Raw genomic sequence first — 22,441 nt, 5'->3', positions numbered from 1 at the left:
TCCTTTGATTAAAAATAAATAAATAAAAAAAAATACAAACATATGGAGGCTAAACAACACGCTTTTGAATAACCAACAAATCACAGAAGAAATAAAAAAGAAATCAAAATATGCATAGAAATGAATGAAAATGAAAACACAACAACCCAAAACCTATGGGATTCAGTAAAAGCAGTGCTAAAGGGAAGGTTCATAGCAATACAAGCTTACCTCAAGACACAAGAGAAAAATCAAATAAACAACCTAACTCTACACCTAAAGCAACTAGAAAAAGAAGAAATGAAGCACCCCAGGGTTAGTAGAAGGAAAGAAATCATAAAAATTAGGGCAGAAATTAATGGAAAAGAAATAACGGAGACCATAGCAAAAATCATCAAAGCGAAAAGCTGGTTCCTTGAGAAGACAAATAAAATAGACAAACCATTAGCCAGACTCATCAAGAAACAAAGGGAGAAAAATCAAATCAACAAAATTAGAAATTAAAATGGAGAAATCACAACACACAACACAGAAATACAAAGGATCATAAGAGACTACTATCAGCAACTATATGCCAATAAAATGGACAACTTGGAAGAAATGGACAGATTCTTAGAAATGTATAACTTTCCAAACTGAAGCAGGAAGAAATAGAAAATCTTAACAGACCCATCACAAGCACAGAAATTGAAACTGTAATCAGAAATCTTCCAGCAAACAAAAGCCCAGGTCCAGACGGCTTTACAGCTGAATTCTATCAAAATTTTAGAGAAGAGCTAACACTTATCCTACTCAAAGTCTTCCAAAAATTGCAGTGGAAGGTAAACTTCCAAACTCATTCTATGAGGTCAACACCACTCTAATACAAAAACCTGACAAAGATGCCACAAAAAAAAGAAAACTACAGGCCAATATCACTGATGAATACAGATGCAAAAATCCTTAACAAAGTTCTAGCAAACAGTATCCAACAACATATTAAAAAGATCATACATCATGCTCAAGTGGGGTTTATCCCAGGGATGTAGGATTCTTCAATATTCACAAATCAATCAATGTGATACACCACATCAACAAACTGAAAGATAAAAACATTATGATTATCTCAATAGATGCAGAGAAAGCCTTTGACAAAATTCAACATCCATTTATGATCAAAACCCTCCAGAAAGCAGGAAGAGAAGGAATATACTTCAACATAATAAAAGCTATGTATGACAAACCCACAGCAAACATTACCATCAATGGTAAAAAATTGAAAGCATTTCCCCTAAAGTCAGGAACAAGACAAGGGTGCCCACTTTCACCACTACTATTCAACATAGTTTTGGAAGCTTTAGCCATAGCAATCAGAGCAGAAAAAGAAATAAAAGGAATCCAGATGGGAAAAGAAGGAGTAGAACGTTCACTGTTTGCAGATGACATGATCCTCTACATAGAAAACCCTAAAGATTCCACCAGAAAATTACTAGAGCAAATCAATGACTATAGTGAACTTGCAGGATATAAAATTAACACACAAAAATCCCTTGCATTCCTATACACTAACAATGATAAAACAGAAAGCCAAATTGAGGAAACAATTCCATTCACCATTGCAAAGAAAAGAATAAAATACTTAGGAATATATCTACCTAAAGAAACAAAAGACCTATACATAGAAAACTGTAAAACACTGGTGATTTAAGAAATCAAAGAGGACACAAAAGATTGAGAAATATACCATGTTCATGGATTGGAAAAATCAATATAGTGAAAATGAGTATACTACAAAAAGCAATCTATAGATTCAATGCAATCCCTATCAAGCTACCAATGGTATTTTTCACAGAACTAGAACAAATAATTTCACAATTTGTATGGAAATAAAAAAACCTTGAATAGCCAAAGCAATCTTGAGAAAGAAGAATGGAACTGGAGGAATCAACCTTCCTGACTTCAGTCTCTACTACAAAGCTACAATCATCAAGACAGTATGGTACTGGCACAAAGACAGAAACATAGATCAATGGAACAAAACAAAAAGCCCAGAGATAAATCCACACAGCTATTTACACCTTGATTTCAGCTTGTGTTTCTTCCAGCCAAGTGTTTCTCATGTTGTACTCTGCATAGAAGTTAAATAAGCAGGGTGACAATATACAGCCTTGACGTACTCCTTTTCCTATTTGGAACCACTCTGTTGTTCCATGTCCAGTTCTAACTGTTGCTTCCTGACCTGCACATAGGTTTCTCAAGAGGCAGGTCAGGTGGTCTGGTATTCCCATCTCTTGAAGAATTTTCCACAGTTTATTGGGATCCACACAGTCAAAGGCTTTGGCATAGTCAATAAAGCAGAAATAGATGTTTTTCTGGAACTCTCTTACTTTTTTGATGATCCAGCGGATGTTGACAATTTGATCTCCGGTTCCTCTGCCTCTTCTAAAACCAGCTTGAACATCAGGAAGTTCACGGTTCATGTATTGCTGAAGCCTGGCTTGGAGAATTTTGAGCATGACTTTACTAGTGTGTGAGATGAGTGCAATTGTGTGATAGTTTGAGCATTCTTTGGCATTGACTTTCTTTGGGATTGAATTAAAACTGACCTTTTCCAGTCCCGTGGCCACTGCTGAGTTTTCCAAATTTGCTGGAAATTAGCTGAGATCATGAACTCCTTATTGCCAAATTCAGACTTAAATTGAAGAAAGTAGGGAAAACCACAGACATAATCATAAACCATAAGGGATTTGATTTAGGTCATACCTGAATGGTCCAATGGTTTTTTGGGTGTTAGTTCTAAAAGGTCTCATAGGTCTTCATAGAACCATTCAACTTCAGCTTCTTCAGCATTACCGGTTGGGGCATAGACTTGGATTACTGTGATACTGAATGGTTTGCCTTGAAAACGAACAGAGATCATTCTGTTGTTTTTGAGACTGCATCCAAGTACTGCATTTTGGACTCTTTTGTTGATCATGATGGCTGCACCATTTCTTCTATGGGATTTCTGCCCACAGTAGTAGATATAATGGTCATCTGAGTTAAATTCACCCATTCCAGTCCATTTTAGTTCGCTGATTCCTAGAATGTTGACGTTCACTCTTGCCATCTCCTGTTTGGCCACTTCCAACCTCAGATATGCAGATGATACCACCCTTATGGCAGAAAGTGAAGAGGAACGAAAAATCCTCTTGATCAAAGTGAAAGAGGAGAGTGAAAAGGATGGCTTAAAGCCCAACATTCACAAAACTAATTTCATGGCATATGGTCTCATCACTTCATGTGAAATAGATGGGGAAATAGTGGAAACAGTGTCAGACTTTATTTTTCTGGGCTCCAAAATCACTGCAGATGGTGATTCCAGCCATGAAATTAAAAGATGCTTACTCTTTGGAAGGAAAGCTATGACCAACCTAGATAGCATATTCAAAAGCAGAGACATTACTTTGCCAACAAAGGTCCGTCTAGTCAAGGCTATGGTTTTTCCAGTGGTCATGTATGGATGTGAGAGTTGGACTGTGAAGAAAGCTGAGCACCAAAGAATTTGATGCTTTTGAAGTGTGGTGTTGGAGAAGACTCTTGAGAGTCCCTTGGACTGCAAGGAGATCCAACCAGTCCATTCTGAAGGAGATCAGCCCTGGGTGTTCTTGGGAAGGAATGATGCTAAAGCTGAAACTCCAGTACTTTGGCCACCTCATGCGAAGAGTTGATTCATTGGAAAAGACTCTGATGCTGGGAGGGAATGGGCGCAGGAGGAGAAGGGGATGACAAAGGATGAGATGGCTGGATGGCATCACCGACTCAATGGACGTGAGTTTGAGTGAACTGCAGGAATTGGTGATGGACAGGAGGCCTGGCGTGCTGCGATTCATGGGGTCACAAAGAGTCAGACACGACTAAGCGACTGAACTGAACTGATGGATACTTTATCTTTGAATAAGTAGGCAAGAATATACAATGGAGAAAAGACAATCTCTTTAACAAGTGTTGCTGGTGAAACTGGTCAACTACTTGTAAAAGAATGAAACTAGAACACTTTCTAATACCATACACAAAAATAAACTCAAAATGGATAAAGATCTAAATGTAAGATCAGAAGCTATAAAACTTCTAGAGGAAAACATAGACAAAACTCTCTCTGACATATATCAAAGCAGGATCCTCTATGATCCACCTCCCAAAATACTGGAAATAAAAGCAAAAATAAACAAATGGTACACAATTATACTTAAAAGCTTTTGCACAACAAAGGAAACTAGAAGCAAGGTGAAAAGACAGCCTTCAGAATGGGAGAAAATAATAGCAAACAAAGCAACTGACAAAGAATTAATCTCAAAAATATATAAGCAACTCCTGCAGCTCAATTCCAGAAAAATAAATGACCCAATCAGAAAATGGGCCAAAGAACTAAACAGACATTTCTCCAAAGAAGACATACAGATGGCTAACAAACACATGAAAAGATGCTTTGCTGCTGCTGCTGCTGCTAAGTCACTTCAGTCACGTCCGACTCTGTGCGACCCCAGAGACGGCAGCCCACCAGGCTCCCCCATCCCTGGGATTCTCCAGGCAAGAACACTGGAGTGGGTTGCCATTTCCTTCTCCAATGCATGAAAGAGAAAAGTGAAAGTCAAGTTGCTCAGTCGTGTCTGACTCTTAGCGACCCCATGGACTGCAGCCTACCAGGCTCCTCTGTCCATTGATTTTCCAGGCAAGAGTACTGGAGTGGGGTACCATTGCCTTCTCCAGAAAAGATGCTCAACATCACTTATTATCAGAGAAATGCAAATCAAAACCACAATGAGGTACCATCTTACGCCAGTCAGAATGGCTGCTATCCAAATGTCTACAAGCAATAAATGCTGGAGAGGGTGTGGAGAAAAGGGAACCCTCTTACACTGTTGGTGGGAATGCAAACTCATACAGCCGCTATGGAGAACAGTATGGAGATTCCTTAAAAAACTGGAAATAGAACTCAGCAATCCCACTGCTGGGCATACACAATGAGGAAACCAGAACTGAAAGAGACACATGTACACCAATGTTCATCGCAGCACTGTTTATAATAGCCAGGACATGGAAGCAACCTAGACGTCCATCACCAGACAAATGGATAAGAAAACTGTGGTATGTGTACACAATGGAATATTACTCAGCTATTAAAAAGAATGCATTTGAATCAGTTCTAATGAGGTGGATGAAACTGGAGCCTATTATACAGAGCGAAGTAAGTCAGAAAGAAAAACACCAATACAGTATATTAACACATATATATGGAATTTAGAAAGATGGTAACGATGACCCTATATGTGAGACAGCAAAAGAGACATCGATGTAAAGAACAATCTTTTGGACTCTGTGGGAGAAGGTGAGGGTGGAATGATTTGAGAGCATAGCACTGAAACATGTATATTATCATATGTGAAATAGATCGCCAGTCCAGGTTTGATGCATGAGACAGGGTGCTCAGGGCTGGTGCACTGGGATGACCCTGAAGGATGGGATGGGGAGGTGGGAGGGGGATTCAGGATGGGAAACACATGTACACCCATGGCTGATCCATGTCAATGTATGGCAAAAACCACTACAATACTGTAAAGTAATTAGCCTCCAATTAAAAAAATGAATTAAAAAAAGAAAAACAAATATTGTATATTTAATACATATATATGGAATCTAGAAGAGTGGTGTTGATGAACCTATTTGAAAGGAAGGAATAAAGATGCAGACATAGAGAAGTGACTTGAGGATACAGTGGGGAGAGAAAGAGGGAGACAAATGGAGAAAGTAGTACCAACATACATACACTCCTATGTGCAAAATAGATAGCTGGTGAGAAGCTACTGTATAACATAAGGAGCCCAGTCTGGCACTCTGTGATGACCTAGAGAAGTGGGATGAGGGGAGGAGAGGGAGGCGATATATGTATAATTATGGCTGATTTGCATCACTGTATGGCAGAAACCAAAACAACATTGTGAAGTTTTTTTTAAAAAATATCCTTTGGGGTGAGAAACTACTTCTCCATTAGCTATATTTCAACTCTTCCATCATCAAATGCTGTTTCCAAAAAACTGTAACTGTATTTTCAAGTAACAGGACAGAAATAAGTTAATTTAAGAGAAAGTAGATGAAATCTGGCCACTCCTACTGGCCTGGAGCAAAGAGGGTTGTGACAGGTCTGTGCTCTTCTCTGAAGCTTCTCTGTTTCTCTTTGCTATTCTCTGTTTCTACCTTCTATTTCACATGGATGGTAGCCTTGGGCCAGGAAGGCAGTGAAGTGTAGAACCTCCAAATAAAATCAGTCAGACATGAACTGAGATGAGGCTATTTGGGGAACTCATCTGACATTTCCATGCATCTCTGAACATGCATGGAGGTACTGCAATGGTGGGTGGGTTTATCACCTGCTCTAACTTCACTTGACTGCAAGTGTGCAAGTCACAGATCCAATATTCCATAAGATTTAAATACCAAACTCAAATGAAGTAACTTTAAATATCCTTTATTGTGAATTGGTCATTGGTCAGACCCAAATATAGACTTTTTGCTTCCTTTTGCTTTATTCTGTGTATGTGTGTATGTATATTGCCAGCAACATTTTCAGCAAAGAATTAGCAAAATAATGAGGGTTCTAGAAATCTAAAATCTAAAAATGATTATCTTGTAAAACTATTAAACAAGATAGGAGACAATTTATTAAATATGTTCTTCAAAGGTAAGATTTGGCTTAAAATAATAGAAGTTCCTAGAGGTTATTTTGAACCAGTTACTAAAATTGGTTCATTTAACTCCTTGGACCTGGGAAGTGCCAGCACCAAGGATTACACTGAGATTCAATTTTACTGAAGGCTACATTTAGTTTACCCACTTTCCACAACCTATTACTCATTTTATGTTAGAATGAAATGTAAATGTTTTGTGTAGCCCTCAAACTTACACTAAGATTTGAGAGATGTACTTTAAAAAAGCACGGGGTAGTATATAAAATCAGTGGCAAAAAGTTTCATTAAGCACCAGGAACTAATTTTTGTCACCCCATACTCATTTTGTAGGTAATGTTTCAATAACCGGCAAGGCACATTTACATATATTCCAATGAACAAATATTGTATATTTAATACATACATATGGAATCTAGAAGAGTGGTGTTGATGGACTTTTTTGTCTGTCACTTTTTTAAAAAGTACTTAAGATACAAGTTTTATTAGTACCACAGTCTGCCTTCAGTAATATGCCTAAAATATTTTTCAGGGCCAGGAGCATTCAGTTGAAAGAAAATCTTTTTTACGACTGCAAAATAGTATTAAAACTAATGCCCTGATCCAAGATTAGGTTTTTAATGATATTAACAGTAGTCTGATAAACATCTAGAAGTCTGGCATTGAGAAACAAAAGCTTGTACCTGACTAGTATTTTTATTTAAAAAAATTAGTTCTGTTAGCTTATTTAAATTCTCTTACATTTATTTATCTGTAGAATTTATATTTGTTTCATTCCTTTTATCTCACTGAAAACTGTCTGCAGGCTCTTTGATTTGGATTAGATGTGTGAAGTACTGTCTTTTGCCAAAAACCTCAAAATTACCTGATCTTTTCAACGTAGTGGGTTTGTGCTTGTTTGGAGATCAGTTCAAAAACTATCTGTACTGCCTCTGATGTTAAGATTTTATGTATAGCATAAGGAAGCTAGCTCTGACTATATTTTCCTAAGAATAAAGACCTATTTTTGTAGCAAAATAAATAAATAAATAAATAAAATTGGTTCAAATTTTAATTTAAAGCTAGAATTTTCTAATACAAATTGCCTGGCATACTGTTAAATTTTCTCTGTGGGTATTCAAACAGAAATTGAATGATAATTTTGAGAAGGAAATTGAAGAACCTCCTATGTTTACAAGAGAATGAATTAGCTATGCTTTCCAACTCTCACTTCTTTAAATTTTTATTCTCTCCTTTTCTTTTGATTTTGGCACACATGGGGGTATTTCAAATAAGGTGCCACCATAAAAACTTTTTTGCTTAAAGCACTGAAAAGAGAAGTTTCTTAAGGAAACATCACTAATTCTATAGTTCCGTACATTTGCTCTGTCGTGTCCTACTCTTTGCAACCCCATGGACTGCAGCACGCCAGGCTTTTCTGTCCATCAGCAACTCCCAGAACTCACTCAAACTGATGTCCATTGAGTCGGTGATTCCATTCAACCATCTCACCCTCCCTCATCTCCTTCTCCTCCTGCATTCAACCTTTTCTAGTCAGGGTCTTTTTCAGTTGAATCAGTTCTTTGCATCAGGTAGCCAAAGTATTGGAGCTTCAGCATCAGTCCTTACAATGAATATTCAGGGCTTATTTCCTTTAGGGTTCACTGAGTTGATCTCCTTGCAGTCCAAGGGACTCTCAAGTGTCTTCTTCAACACCACAGTTCAAAAGCATCAATTCTTCGGTGCTCAGCTTTCTTTATGGTCCAACTCTCACATCCATACATGACTACTGGCAAAAACATAGCTTTGACTAGACCGACCTTTGTAGGAAAAGTAAGGTCTCTGCTTTTTAATATGCTGTCTAGGTTTTTCATGGCTTTTCTTCCAAGGAGTAAGGGTCTTTTAATTTCATGGCTGAAGTCACCATCTATAGTGATTTTAGAGCCCAAGAAAATAAAGTCTGTCATTGTTTCCATTGTTTCCCCGTCTATTTGCCATGAAGTGATGGGACTGAATGCCATGATCTTAGTTTTTTGAATGTTGAATTTTAAGCCAGATTTTTCACTATTCTGTTTCATTTTCATCAAGGCTCTTTAGTTCCTCTTTGCTTTCTGTCATAAGGGTGGTATCATCTGTATATCTGAGGTTATGGATATTTCTCCCAGCAATCTAGATTCTACCTCATGCTTCATCCAGCCAGCATTTCGCATGACTTACTCTGCATATAAGTTAAATAAGCAGGGTGACAATATACAGCCTTGGCATACTCCTTTTCTGATTTGAAACCAGTCCGTTGTTCCATGTCCAGTTCTAACTGTTGCTTCTTGATCTTCATACAGATTTCTCAGGAGCCAGGTAAGGTGGTCTAGTATTCCCAATTCTTGAAGAATTTCCCACAGTTTGTTGTGATCCACACAGTTAAAGGCTTTGGCATAGTCCATAAAGCAGAAGTAGATGTTTTTCTCGAATTCTCTTTCTTTTTCTATGATCCAACAGATGTTGACAATTTGATACCTGGTTCCTCTGCCTTTTCTAAATCCAGCTTGAACATCTGGTAGTTCTCAGTTCATGTACTATTGAAGCCTAGCTTGGAGAATTTTCAACGTTAGTTTGCTAGGACAGCATTAAATTTTATTGATAGTTATTGTGGTAAATGGTGAAGCTGAATTCATGTATTACCAAAACCTCTTTCCATTCAGTGTGAGAATGTGAGTTTCAGGGAAATATAAGGAGTTATTAAGGAAAATCTCTCTTTCCTGGGGGATACACGTCTACTTTCATTTTTTTGTACTGTTTCTGATTCTTCAAATTTACATACATTTTAATGAATAACTTCAATGAAAAGCTTGCCACATGTATTTAACCATTACCAAATAAAGCATGCTATCTGAAGAAATGGAAACAGACTATGAAAATTTTCTAAAGCTTATGAGCGGGTGGCATCTCTCTTCTCTGAAAGACCTGAAGAATGAACTCATTTCTTAAGTATGACCTACATCATTTTTTTCTTGAAGAGATCTAAGCCATCGTTTCTATATGGCAATATTTTTTCCTACCTATTTTCTCAAAATATCACTGCCCTAATATGGTTGTTTCTTAAGACACTGGTTCACAATTCACTTTTAAAAGAGGAAGACTAAAGTGTAATTGTAGGATGGGATGTTGCAGGTAACTTGGCTGGGTAATACTGAGTCAGTTTCCCTTCCTTACAAGCATTCATTCCTAAGTATGCATTTTATGTTTTAAAGGAGTACTATTTTGCTTTAAAAAACATACTCATTACCATTAACAGTCTCAATTGATCTGGTTGTATAGGGAGAATACTAATCAGGTAGAAGAAAGTGTACAATGTGTGTGAACTGTTATGACCACAGCCAGACGTACCAGCATTTGCGATTTAATCTCTATTTTGACATTTTCCTCTGTCCTCCCTCAATTTCAGGCAACCCATGCACCTTACACTGACCATATTCAAATAAATAATAAAGGGGACGCTATTAAATGTGAAAAACACATCATTTGAAGATGAAAATCCATGTTTAAATAGAGTTCTTCAGCAGTACTTTTTTAGTTATTTAAGGTCAGCAGACAAATCAATTCAGCAGTGAAAAGTCAATAATATGTGTTTTAGAGTTTTGGCATTTCAGGACCTAAAGTACCAGTAAAGGGTTTTCTTTTTTCAGAAATGAAAAATCTAAGATAACCTGTCATAAAAGTCAAAGTGACATGTACTTATTCAGAAATGTAAGGCTATGGTTTTTCCTGTGGTCATGTATGGATGTGAGAGTTGGACTGTGAAGAAGGCTGAGTGCCGAAGAATTGATGCTTTTGAACTGTGGTGTTGGAGAAGACTCTTGAGAGTCCCTTGGACTGCAAGGAGATCCAACCAGTCCATTCTGAAGGAGATCAGCCCTGGGATTTCTTTGGAAGGAATGATGCTAAAGCTGAAACTCCAGTACTTTGGCCACCTGATGCGAAGCGTTGACTTATTGGAAAAGACTCTGATGCTGGGAGGGATTGGGGGCAGGAGGAGAAGGGGATGAGAGAGGATGAGATGGCTGCATGGCATCACTGACTCGATGGACGTGAGTCTGAGTGAACTCCGGGAGTTGGTGATGGCCAGGGAGGCCTGTCGTGCTGCGATTCAGGGGGTCGCAAAGAGTCGGACACGACTGAGTGACTGATCTGATCTGATCTGATCTGAAAAGAATGGAGAGGCCATTAATATTCACTGAGCATCTACTATGTGCCAGATTCTTAGCAGCGACTTTCCCATTTAGTCTTCAAAATAAACCACTAAGGTAAATTTTATTATTCCAACTTATTTGAAGGAAGAAAAATGAAGCCCTGAGAAGTTAGAAAAACTTTTTCCAGGTCACATATCTGGTAAGTTAGATTTGTCTTTGACATTCAGATACATGGCCTCCCAATTTTAAGGTCTGCACAGGGGCTGCAGAAGAGCATGGCGCTTGCTTGCAGAAGGCAGAAGTCAAGCAGGCTTGGGAAAGAATTCCAGTTGCTGTCACCTCAGGGATGCGTCAGCCCTGTTTGAGGAACATGACTTTACATGTTCCCACTGACCATGTCGGGCTATTATGAGATAGAAGTAAGAACACAGATTGGAAGTCACTTTGAAAATTTCTACTTGGGCCAAGTGCCACTGAACTCCAAGTAGTTATTCTGAGGAATCTGACAGTGCCAGGGTCAACAAAGTCAGTAGGTAATTGATGGGCAGTGTGTATAACTTCGTATGCCTGGATAGGATTTGTTGAGAATTAGCAAGAGCTGAAAACACACAGAATGAGACCAGCTCTGCACACCTGCTTCTTCACCTGAGTACTCACTCTGCAAACAGTCGGCATTCAGGAGGTCCTGACACTTTTCGTGGCACTTCACTCCACACTCCGAACACTTCATGCCTTGCCGGGCAATGCCCCATAGGAGCCCTTCACACTCGTAACAGTAGGTAGGTGTTGTAGCCGTCCAGACCTCAAAGTTGTGTGGGGTGGTGGAGGACATGGGGTAGATCAGTGCCTGTAGCGTCTTCTTGAAGACATGTATTTTCTGGGAAGGTGAGAGAAGTTACCAACGTAAGGTACATCAATGGATCTGGAGAAGTCCAACATAAAACAAACCATGTTATCACTTTTTCCTGAAAATGCTATTTTGAGAGAACTCTTTAATTATTTATTTAAGTGATGACAGTCATCACAGTGACTCTGCTTAAGTATTCTTCCTTCAATGCTCCAGGGCCCGATTCAGTAATTTGAATACTGCTGCTAAGTCGCTTCAGTCGTGTCCGACTCTGTGAAACCCCAGAGACGATAGCCCACCAGGCTCCCCTGTCCCTGGGATTCTCCAGGCAAGAACACTGGAGTGGGTTGCCATTTCCTTCTCCAATTTGAATACAGAAACTCCCTAATTTTCACATGGGACTGGGCTTCAATGCTGTGCAAGGTTCTTTCATGGCAGCACAAAGCTCTGGTTTCTTGATAATGACTACATCCTCTGTCCTGTTACTTCATGAGCACAAGGATGATGAACATCATGCTCACTGCTGGATCAATCCTCAGAGCATAATCTAGTCTACGGCTTGAGATAGATATTCAGGAAACACCAATTCAAAAGTCAAAAGAAATTTATATTACTATCCTTGGTCTAAGTTGGTTCTTGGTAAAATTATAAAGTCATGGAAAGTATTCTGAATGCTGATTTTAAACTTCTACAAACACCCCTCACTCCTCCTTTGTATCTTAACCAGGCCTCACCTCCCTGATTCTAACATAACATCCTCTGTAACATGACACCCCTCCCCAATTCCGAAGTATACTTCTAGAGATCTTTCTACAGGGACTTGCTTTCACTGCCTTAAAGGGAGATATACATATTTTTTAATTTATTGGGATATAATTGCTTTTCAATGTTGTGTTAGTTCTGCTGCATAGCAAAGTGAATCAGCTTTATGCATACATATATCCCCTGCCTCTGTGGTTTCCGTCACCACCCCATCCCACCCATCAAGTCATCACAGAGCTGAGCTCGGTGTTACACAGTAGGTTCCCACTAGCTATCTACTTTACACATGGTAGTGTATACATGTCAGTGCTAATCTCCCAATTAATTCCACTTCTCTCCCCACCAGGTCCACTTGTTCATTCTGTATGTCTCCATCTCTACTCTTGCCCTGTAAATATGTTAATCTGTACCATTTTTCTTGATTCCATGTATATGCAGTAATATACAATATTTGTTTTCCTCTTTCTGTCTGACTTCACTCTGTATGACAGACTCTAGCTCCATCCACATCTTTACAGATGACTGAATGGAGATAATTTTTAACAGTGCAGGGAAGCCATTGGTGAAGTGAGCACTGAACAAGGAGCCCAGAGGCCTGAGTTCCTGAGCACAGGCTCTGTTGCATGACAGTTGAAATGGGCTTCAGAAGGCAGGAGCTGTCTTGTCTCTGAGTGTTAGGGCACAGCACCTTTTCATGGCATGAAATGAACGCTGTGCTACTTGAAAGTCTTATAATCTATGGAGAGATTTAAGTTCTCTAATCCTCAATTTCCTGCTCTACCTGTCTACTGTTTGTTGATGATCAAACTGTGTGACAGTAACAAATATAGCCCATAGACTTCAAACACTGAATAAATGCTAAGTAAGAGTGCTCATACTTCAGATTTGTTTAGATGAGTCTCTTTGCTTCTCATTTCCCACTCTGCTGGTGACTCGCTGGGGAGAAAGACCAGCACTCTCTGAAGTTACATTTATAATTCCCCACAACCACCTGATGCCTGATGAATGGTTGTTTACACAAATTCTGTAGGAGTCTAGCTGATAAGCAACACTAGAAGGGAAGTGCTTGTGTTTTTCATTAATCATCCTTAAATCTCATTTCAGAGTATCTTCCCACAGTGTTGAAATGGTTACCTTTCTATTATTCTTCAATTCCAAAGTATGGAAATGGCACTTTTCCTTTTATCAGTAATTCCCCTCACCAGGCATTTCCCCAGAATATGTCTGGTAATGGCACAAGGAGTTTCCCTACAAGGAAGCTAATCTTCACTAAAAATTTTTCTATCTTTTAAAAAGCAAGATCCAGCCTTGCCACTCAATGAGGGTCTGATCAAAGTTATTTACATTTCAAGTGAGTCTACACATCAAAAGTGTGTTCAAAATATGGGAACTTCTCAATTAGGGGAACCCTGTGTTAGGGTTTATATAGAACAAGTGGATCCATCACTTTTCAATAAAGATAATCTGAGTCAATAAATCTCTTGGTTACATTCTTTAATGAAGATGTCATGTCTTGAAAAGAACTGTTAAGAGTTCTATTAGAATTAGAAGCATGTATTATTCATCTTTGCTTCACCTTTACTGCCTAGCAGAGTGATATTTAATATCTTTGAAGTGAACTGAATGATTCTTGGCATAAGAGATATACCATTAGTTCTACATAGACGGTTTTATGTTCTGAGCTGAGGGCCTGGGGGACTGTGTGATATGTGTGTGTGCATCGTACAGAATTGTTGGTTTAGCTAAAATAAAAAAAAAAAAAAAGATTGGAGTTCAGGTATATTTGCAATTGCATAATTTGTTATCTTAGTAGCAGTAAAAAACAACAATTCTAACTGGAACACTGGGTAGGAACAGAACAGAGTCTGCTACTGAACATAAGAGAGAGATACATATTAACTTAGAAAGCAGAGTTGGGCAGATCCTTTACCAGCTGAACCACAAGGGAAGCCCAAGAATACTGGAGTGGGTAGCCTATCCCTTCTCCAGCAGATCTTCTTGACCCAGGGATAGAACCGGTGTGTCCTGCATTGCAGGCAGATTCTTTACCAACTGATCTATCAAGGAAGCCTAGAGTTAGACAAGCAGTTGCTTTTTAATATGAATTTATCCACATAATTTAAATTTAATGATTAACACATTGTATCTAATCCCCTATGTCCATTTTCTTTTTATTGAATTCAAGTGATATACAAGCAGTCCTCTAAATTTTTAGGCTGTAGTAAGAGTATTAATATAAGGAACACTTGCTAAAATATTACACATGTTGAAGGAAAACAAGTGAAAGACAGTTTTGATAGACAGCTGGGAAGGTTTCATTGAAATTGAAATGTTTGTTTTGGTTTGGTTAAAGAAGCATGGTCCATTTCATGAGAAGAGAAGCTAATTTCAAAAAAGAAGAAACATGGAAAATTTATGAGACAGCACATCAAAAATCAATTGAATAGGGCATTAAAATAAACCATAACATTTGAAAGCTATAGAAGCTGGACAAAAACATAAGATAATTCACTAGAGGGTACATGTCCCCAGTCTCAAGAAAATGATAATATGAGTTTTTCATTCTTGATTTTGGAGATATGGGCATGTGTTTACTAAAGCTGAAAATCACTCTAAAATAAATGGTTTATGAAAATATTTCTTATTCCAGCAAAGCATAAGATAGAATGATGGTCAATATAGAAATTCAGGAAATCAATAGCTAAGGAAAGCATGGAAAAATACATCTGATATGATCATCTCAGGAGAATATGGTATACTGAGGGAAAGAGTGTATTTTTAGCAGCAAAATAACAGCAGATCAAATAAGATTACAACGACATAGCTTTTGTGGAATAAGGTGAAAACCTAGGATATGGGGCACTGAATGAAAACAAAACAGAAGAAAACAAAGGAAAACCCTAAAATGAGCCATGGGAAATGGAAGTCTGCCACTTACCTTGGATTAAGAATTGGATTAACGAGAAGAGAAAAAATATACACATATATACCCATGCATACAAGGGCTCAGAGTAGATAGAAAGATAACTCGGTGCAGGTAATAGGATGCTAGCTGATGTGAAAGGATGGGGACTGGGAATTATGTTATCAAGAGAGGGTCTCTGGCCTAGGTAAACAAGGAACCAGACATATGGAGAAGATGGTTCAAAGAACAAGCAGAATCCTAATTACTGGAATTAGGACTGAGAGACAGAGTGGATTCAGCAATTTGGGAGACTTGCCACTAATCTATTTTAAATGTTTCTAAACTTTTCAAATCTTGTACAGTCAATGTAATATTATTAGCTAAAATGAATGTTCTGATAATAAAATCTATGCTCACTGCAGAAGTAATTTATAAACCGAAAAAGCCCTAAAATAAAAAATAGCTTAATCTTTCAAATTTAGGCATAGTTTGACCCATATTCTTCCAGGAATTTTTATATTTAGAGCCACGATATCAGGCTTTTGCAGAGAAGTAAAAAATAACAAACATTACTTTTATACTACTGAAGTGATTCCAGAAAATAAGGCAATTTTACTGTGTTTCAACAGTGCCTTGATCTGTAGAAATGAGAACAAGGAACACTTTCACTCAGATAAGACTTAATAACCAAGTATGACCTATGGACTACAAAGGAGAAGATGCGCATATTTTAGACGTAGATTTTGTTAACAATTCATGCCCCGAGAAACTGGAATTTAAAGCAAGTTGCTCTACTAAATGACTTCCTGAACAATTAGGACTCTGGAATTGCCTTTCTTATTGACAGCTATACAGGGAAATTAGAATGAGTCCAAGAAATAAAGCAGTCAAGCCTCCTACCGAGAACAATTACCAGTGTTCTGGGGCCACCAAAATTCCAATCTACCAACTGTTGACACTTAAAACAGGAACAAAGCCTGGCTGCCTCCATTTGCCACATACCTTTTCTCTCCCCCCGCCCCCATGTTAACCAGCGACTTAACTAATAAAGTTCTATTTTTCTTCTCGTACTCCCTCACAGAAATATGCAAACCATCATTTTCTTATACTTAAAAAAACAAACACATTTTGATAATTCTAGGGAAAAAGTATGCTTTCTGTTTTTAAGTGTATTTCATGTGCTTAATGCATGCTTTTTAGAAAAGAAATCAATTTACTGCCCTGTATGTATCATTTTGCTATTTCTGGACAAAAGCATCAGAAAGATTTGCAGAGCAAAGGTTAGATAAATGAGACCTTTGAAATTTGTTATGAGGACAGAACAATGGTAGAATAAGATCCTGAGCATAAAAACAGACATAATTTCATGACTGATTTTTTAATCAAACTAATCATTACATAAGATTGACACCAGAAGGTAAAATTACTCAGGCAAAATTTTTATAGCAGAACGTACAGAGACTAAAAGTTATGTGCCTCTACATGGAACGCTTTATGTAGTTTGTTTTTGCTCACATTGTTTTACTCACATTACCACTGATCAAGTAACTAATAGATTGAGTCCAAATAAAGAGAGTAAAAGAGTGATAAAATCTCTTTTGATTCAATAATTTAAGAAGAGGACAATACAGGATATACACCTTAAAAGATAATTTTGTTTCATGCCAATATATGACAAGGAACTTGATCTGATAACAAATTAGGACAAATTTGTCATGTACTGTAAGTATCGGTTTTTCTCCAATTCAAGCTTTCAATGTGTGTGTGTGTGTGTGTGTGTGTGTATATATATATATAATAAAGTCGTATAAGATGAGTAACTTATTAAATATAAGAGGCCAGGATGGATTCATTTTGATATTTGGCAAAACTAATACAATTTGTAAAGTTTAAAAATAAAATAAAATTTAAAAATAAATAAATAAATAAACATAAGAGGCCAAAAATAAGGTGAATTTCTCCACTGGGGGAAACATTGGACATTTTAATGTGGAAAGGTCTAGTTCTCATCAGTTGGGGCACAGCCTGAGTTTTTATAAATCTTCTGATAGAGGTCATGAAAGAGGAAGAAGGATTAGGATATTATAAAAGGAAAAGAGAGAAAGGGGTGAGCATCTCTCTTAAAAGTCACTCATACATCTATGAAAAGCTGTGTGGTGAAAGAGACAATCATAAAAACAATAACTAATATTTACTACATATTTATGTGTCCAAGGGGCTCCCCTGGTGGCTCAAACAGTAAAGAATTTGCCTGTAATGCGGGAGACCCAGGTTCGATCCCTGGGTCAGGAAGAGTCCCAGGAGAAGGCAGTGGCAACCCACTCCAGTATTCTTGCCTGGAGAATTCCATGGACAGAGAAGCCTGGTGGGTTACAGTCTATGAGGTCGAAATGAGTTGGACATGACTGAGCAAGTAACACTCACTTTTTACCATGTGTCCAAAATGGTTGAAGTGCTCTCAATTTATCTCATTTGATTTCCCCAACAATCTTCTAGAAATATTAGTATATTCAGTTTGTATATTGAAAAACTAATCTGGCAACCTAGCCAGAAAAAAAACAAAAAACATCATTTTACTGTTTTTTGTGGGTAAAAAATAAAACATTTTACTATATAGAAGGGGCTCAAAAGAAATATATTCCCCAGTTATCTCAGAAAGTTTTTAAAAAGGAACTTAATGACAAAATTACAAAAGTGGATTCTCTGGAAACCTAGGAGATATGTTTGGAATTCAGTTAAAGTCCATGGGCTTTGATCTTGGGCTTTTCATATCATTTTCAGATATGACATTCAGACTTGCCGCCTACCTAATGTTGCACTGAGAGTAGTAACCAAAGCCTAAGCACTTTCAGATCTTTATATATATGTGTGTGTGTGTTTGTGTGTGTGTGTGTGTATTTAAGACAGGGTTATTGATCAACTTTAAAATTTGAAAAGTATTTTAATTAAACATTTAAAAATTATCTACTTTATTAAAATAAATAGTATAGATAACTTCAATCTATTTAATGGAAAACAGGGAAACTAAAGAAAACTCAATCTACAGAATATAAACCTAGAAAGGAAACAGAGTAAAATGAAGAGAAATAGTAAATTAGTATGGTACTGGCACAAAGACAGAAATATAGATCAATGGAATAAAATAGAAAGCCCAGAGATAAATCCACGCATATATGGACACCTTATCTTTGACAAAGGAGGCAAGAATATACAATGGATTAAAGACAATCTCTTTAACAAGTGGTGCTGGGAAATCTGGTCAACCACTTGTAAAAGAATGAAACTAGACCACTTTCTAACACCATACACAAAAATAAACTCAAAATGGATTAAAGATCTAAACGTAAGACCAGAAACTATAAAACTCCTAGAGGAGAACATAGGCAAAACACTCTCTGACATACATCACAGCAGGATCCTCTATGACCCACCTCCAAGAATATTGGAAATAAAATAAAAAATAAACAAATGGGACCTAATTAACCTTAAAAGCTTCTGCACATCAAAGGAAACTATTAGCAAGGTGAAAAGACAGCTTTCAGAATGGGAGAAAAATAATAGCAAATGAAGCAACTGACAAACAACTCATCTCAAAAATATACAAGCAACTCCTACAGCTCAACTCCAGAAAAATAAATGACCCAATCAAAAAATGGGCCAAAGAACTAAATAGACATTTCTCCAAAGAAGACATACAGATGGCTAACAAACACATGAAAAGATGCTCAACATCACTCATTATCAGAGAAATGCAAATCAAAACCACTATGAGGTACCATTTCACACCAGTCAGAATGGCTGCGATCCAAAAGTCTACAAATAATAAATGCTGGAGAGGGTGTGGAGAAAAAGGAACCCTCTTACACTGTTGGTGGGAATGCAAACTAGTACAGCCACTATGGAGAACAGTGTGGAGATTCCTTAAAAAACTGGAAATAGAACTGCCTTATGATCCAGCAATCCCACTGCTGGGCATACACAATGAGGAAACCAGAAGGGAAAGAGACACGTGTACCTCAATGTTCATCGCAGCACTGTTTATAATAGCCAGGACATGGAAGCAACCTAGATGTCCATCAGCAGATGAATGGATAAGAAAGCAGTGGTACATATACACAATGGAGTATTACTCAGCCATTAAAAATAATACATTTGAATCAGTTCTAATGAGGTGGATGAAACTGGAGCCTATTATACAGAGTGAAGTAAGCCAGAAAGAAAAACACCAATACAGTATACTAATGCATATATATGGAATTTAGAAAGATGGTAACAATAACCCTGTGTACGAGACAGCAAAAGAGACACTGATGTATAGAACAGTCTTATGGACTCTGTGGGAGAGGGAGAGGGTGGGAAGATTTGGGAGAATGACATTGAAACATGTAAAATATCATGTAAGAAACGAGTTGCCAGTCCAGGTTCGATGCACACGATACTGGATGTTTGGGGGTAATGCACTGGGACGACCCAGAGGGATGGTATGGGGAGGGAGGAGGGAGGAGGGTTCAGGATGGGGAACACATGTATACCTGTGGCGGATTCATTTTGATATTTGGCAAAACTAATACAATTATGTAAAGTTAAAAAAAAAAAAGTAATAGAACTAATTCACCCACAAAATAGAATTCACCCATAAAAAGGAAAATTCTGAAATTAAATTTTAAAATCAAGTTGTTTTTCTGTAAGATATGAATAAAGACACAATAAAATATAAATAAAGGGCTAGAAAAAGTTCTATCAAAGAGGATACTAACCTAATTTAGTGAAAGTGAAAGTGAAAATCACTCAGTTATCTCCAACTCTTTGTGACCCCATGGACTTTAGTCCATGGAATTCCTCAGGCCAGAATACTGGAGTGGGTAGCCTTTCCCTTCTCCAAGCCCGGGATCAAACCCAGGTCTTCTGCATTGCAGGCGGATTCTTTACCAGCTGAGCCACAAGGGAAGCCAAAGAATATTGGAGTGGGTAGCCTATCCCTTCTCCAGCAGATCTTCCTGACCCAGGAATTGAACTAGGGTCTCCTGAACTGCAGGTGGATTCTTTACCAACTGAACTAAAATTTAGGGTAGCTGTATTAATACCACATAGAATATTTTTAAGGAAAAATCATTTAAATGATTATTAAGATCAACTAGCAAAAGTTGAAAGAAATTATTAGAGATATAGAAGCCCCAAAACTTATGTACTAAAACAGAAAAAGCTCAGATGTGATATCTACAATGCTGATCATGTATTAAGCTATAAAGTGAAAGTGAAGTCGCTCAGTCATGTCCAACTCTTTGAGACCCCATGGACTGTAGCCTATCAGGCTCCTTAGTTCATGGAATTTTCCAGTCAAGAGTACTGGAGTGGGTTGCCATTTCCTTCTCCACTGGATCTTCCTGACCCAGGGATCAAACCCAGGTCTCCAGCATTGCGGGCAGACACTTTACTGTCTGAGCCACCAGGGAAGTCCAGCAATCCTCAATTAAATAAGAAAGACTGAAGTACAGTCCATCTCCTTTGAATACAATGCAGTAACAAAATAAAGCCCTTATCTTTGGAATATTAATGAACACTTTCCATAAAACTGATGAGTCAAAATACTAATCACTGGACCATTTACGAAACAATTCTATCTAAACAACAATAAAAGCACTATATATCAAAATTTGTACAATGCAGCTAAAGTGTGCTAAGAGGAAAATGGATAGTTTTAAATGCATATGTTAGAAAAGACAAAAAGAAAATTCAGTTATACACATGTGGTTAAAAATATAAACAAAAGCAATAAAATGATAGATATAAAATCTTTGAAGTTTGGAAGGAGAAAGAAATTGAGAAAGGAATACACAGAGGGTGGAAATATTCTCTTTTCAAAGCTAAGTATGGATATACAGGTGTTTGTACTGTTTTTCACTTCATTGATGCTGTATGTATTTTGTGTGTACGCAACAGTTAAAGATCCTGATGCTGGGAAAGATTGAGGGCAAGAAGACAAGGGTGCAACAGGGATGAAATGGTTGGAAGGCATCACTGACTCAGTGGACGTGAGTTTGAGCAAACTCTGGGAGATACTGAAGGAAAGACTGGCATGCTGTGGTTCCTGGGGTTGCAAAGAGTCAAACAGGACTTAGCAACTGAACAACAACAATAGTTAACAGCAACAATAAAAATTAACAAACTACATATTCAACTTAGTAAGTTAGAAAAATAGCTTCAGGATAAATACAAATAGCAGAAGATGAATTCAAATAAGACAAGAGCAGAAATAAATGAAATAGAAAGCAAATCAAGTATATGGAGTCAACAAATGCCAGAGAATCTCTTGTATACTGATTTACAAAAGAGAAAAAAGTACAAATAAATAAGATAAAAACAGCTCAAGCTTTTATGAATGATACAATTATATGAACAATTTGATGGTATTCAATTTGAAAATTTAGAAAAAAAGACAACCTTTAGGAAAATATAAATTATCAAAATTGACTCAAGAACAAATGTTTAAATAACAGGAATAGAACTGTTATACTAAATAAATTGATTCAGTAGTCAAATAACTACCCTCAAATAAAACAAACAACCCCAAAACAAAACTATAAGACGGTTTTAAGAGGCAAATTTTGTCAGTCTTTCAAGGTACTGTTGCTGCTGCTGCTAAGTCGCTTCAGTCGTGTCTGACTCTGTGCGACCCCATAGTCGGCAGCCCACCAGGCTCCTCCGTCCATGGGATTTTCCAGGCAAGAACACTGGAGTGAGTTGCCATTTCCTTCTCCAATGCATGAAAGTGAAAAGTGAAAGTGAAGTCGCTCAGTCGTGTCCGACTCTTCGCGACCCCATGGACTGCAGCCTACCAGGCTCCTCCATCCATGGGATTTTCCAGGCAAGAGTACTGGAGTGGGGTGCCATTGCCTTCTCCCTTTCAAGGTACAGCAACATGCATTTCACATAGATCATCCCAGAGAAGTGACAAAAAGGAAAGCTCCCTAGCTTATTTAACAAAATTAATTTATTATTGATGCCATGATTGTTCAAAGACATGGTAAACCATAAGCCATTTTACTAATGAATATGGATGCAAACATTTTACATAATTAGC

The 22,441-nt window shown here is 37.6% G+C and overlaps 1 protein-coding gene across 1 annotated transcript in view; it reads right to left on the bottom strand.

Moving 5' to 3' along the window:
- The window catches only part of UNC13C (unc-13 homolog C), a 644,738-nt gene that overhangs the window by 356,292 nt on the left and 266,005 nt on the right, over positions 1-22,441 (bottom strand). Inside the window, 1 exon segment of the mRNA XM_070377927.1 lies at positions 11,504-11,723. Within this exon segment, the coding sequence (XP_070234028.1) occupies positions 11,504-11,723 (220 nt within the window).

This window comes from Bos mutus, chromosome 10 (genome assembly GCF_027580195.1).
Source record: "Bos mutus isolate GX-2022 chromosome 10, NWIPB_WYAK_1.1, whole genome shotgun sequence".
Classification (NCBI taxonomy): domain Eukaryota; kingdom Metazoa; phylum Chordata; class Mammalia; order Artiodactyla; family Bovidae; genus Bos; species Bos mutus.
Note: the sequence above shows the minus strand (reverse complement) of the source record. Positions and strands in the feature narration are given on the sequence as shown.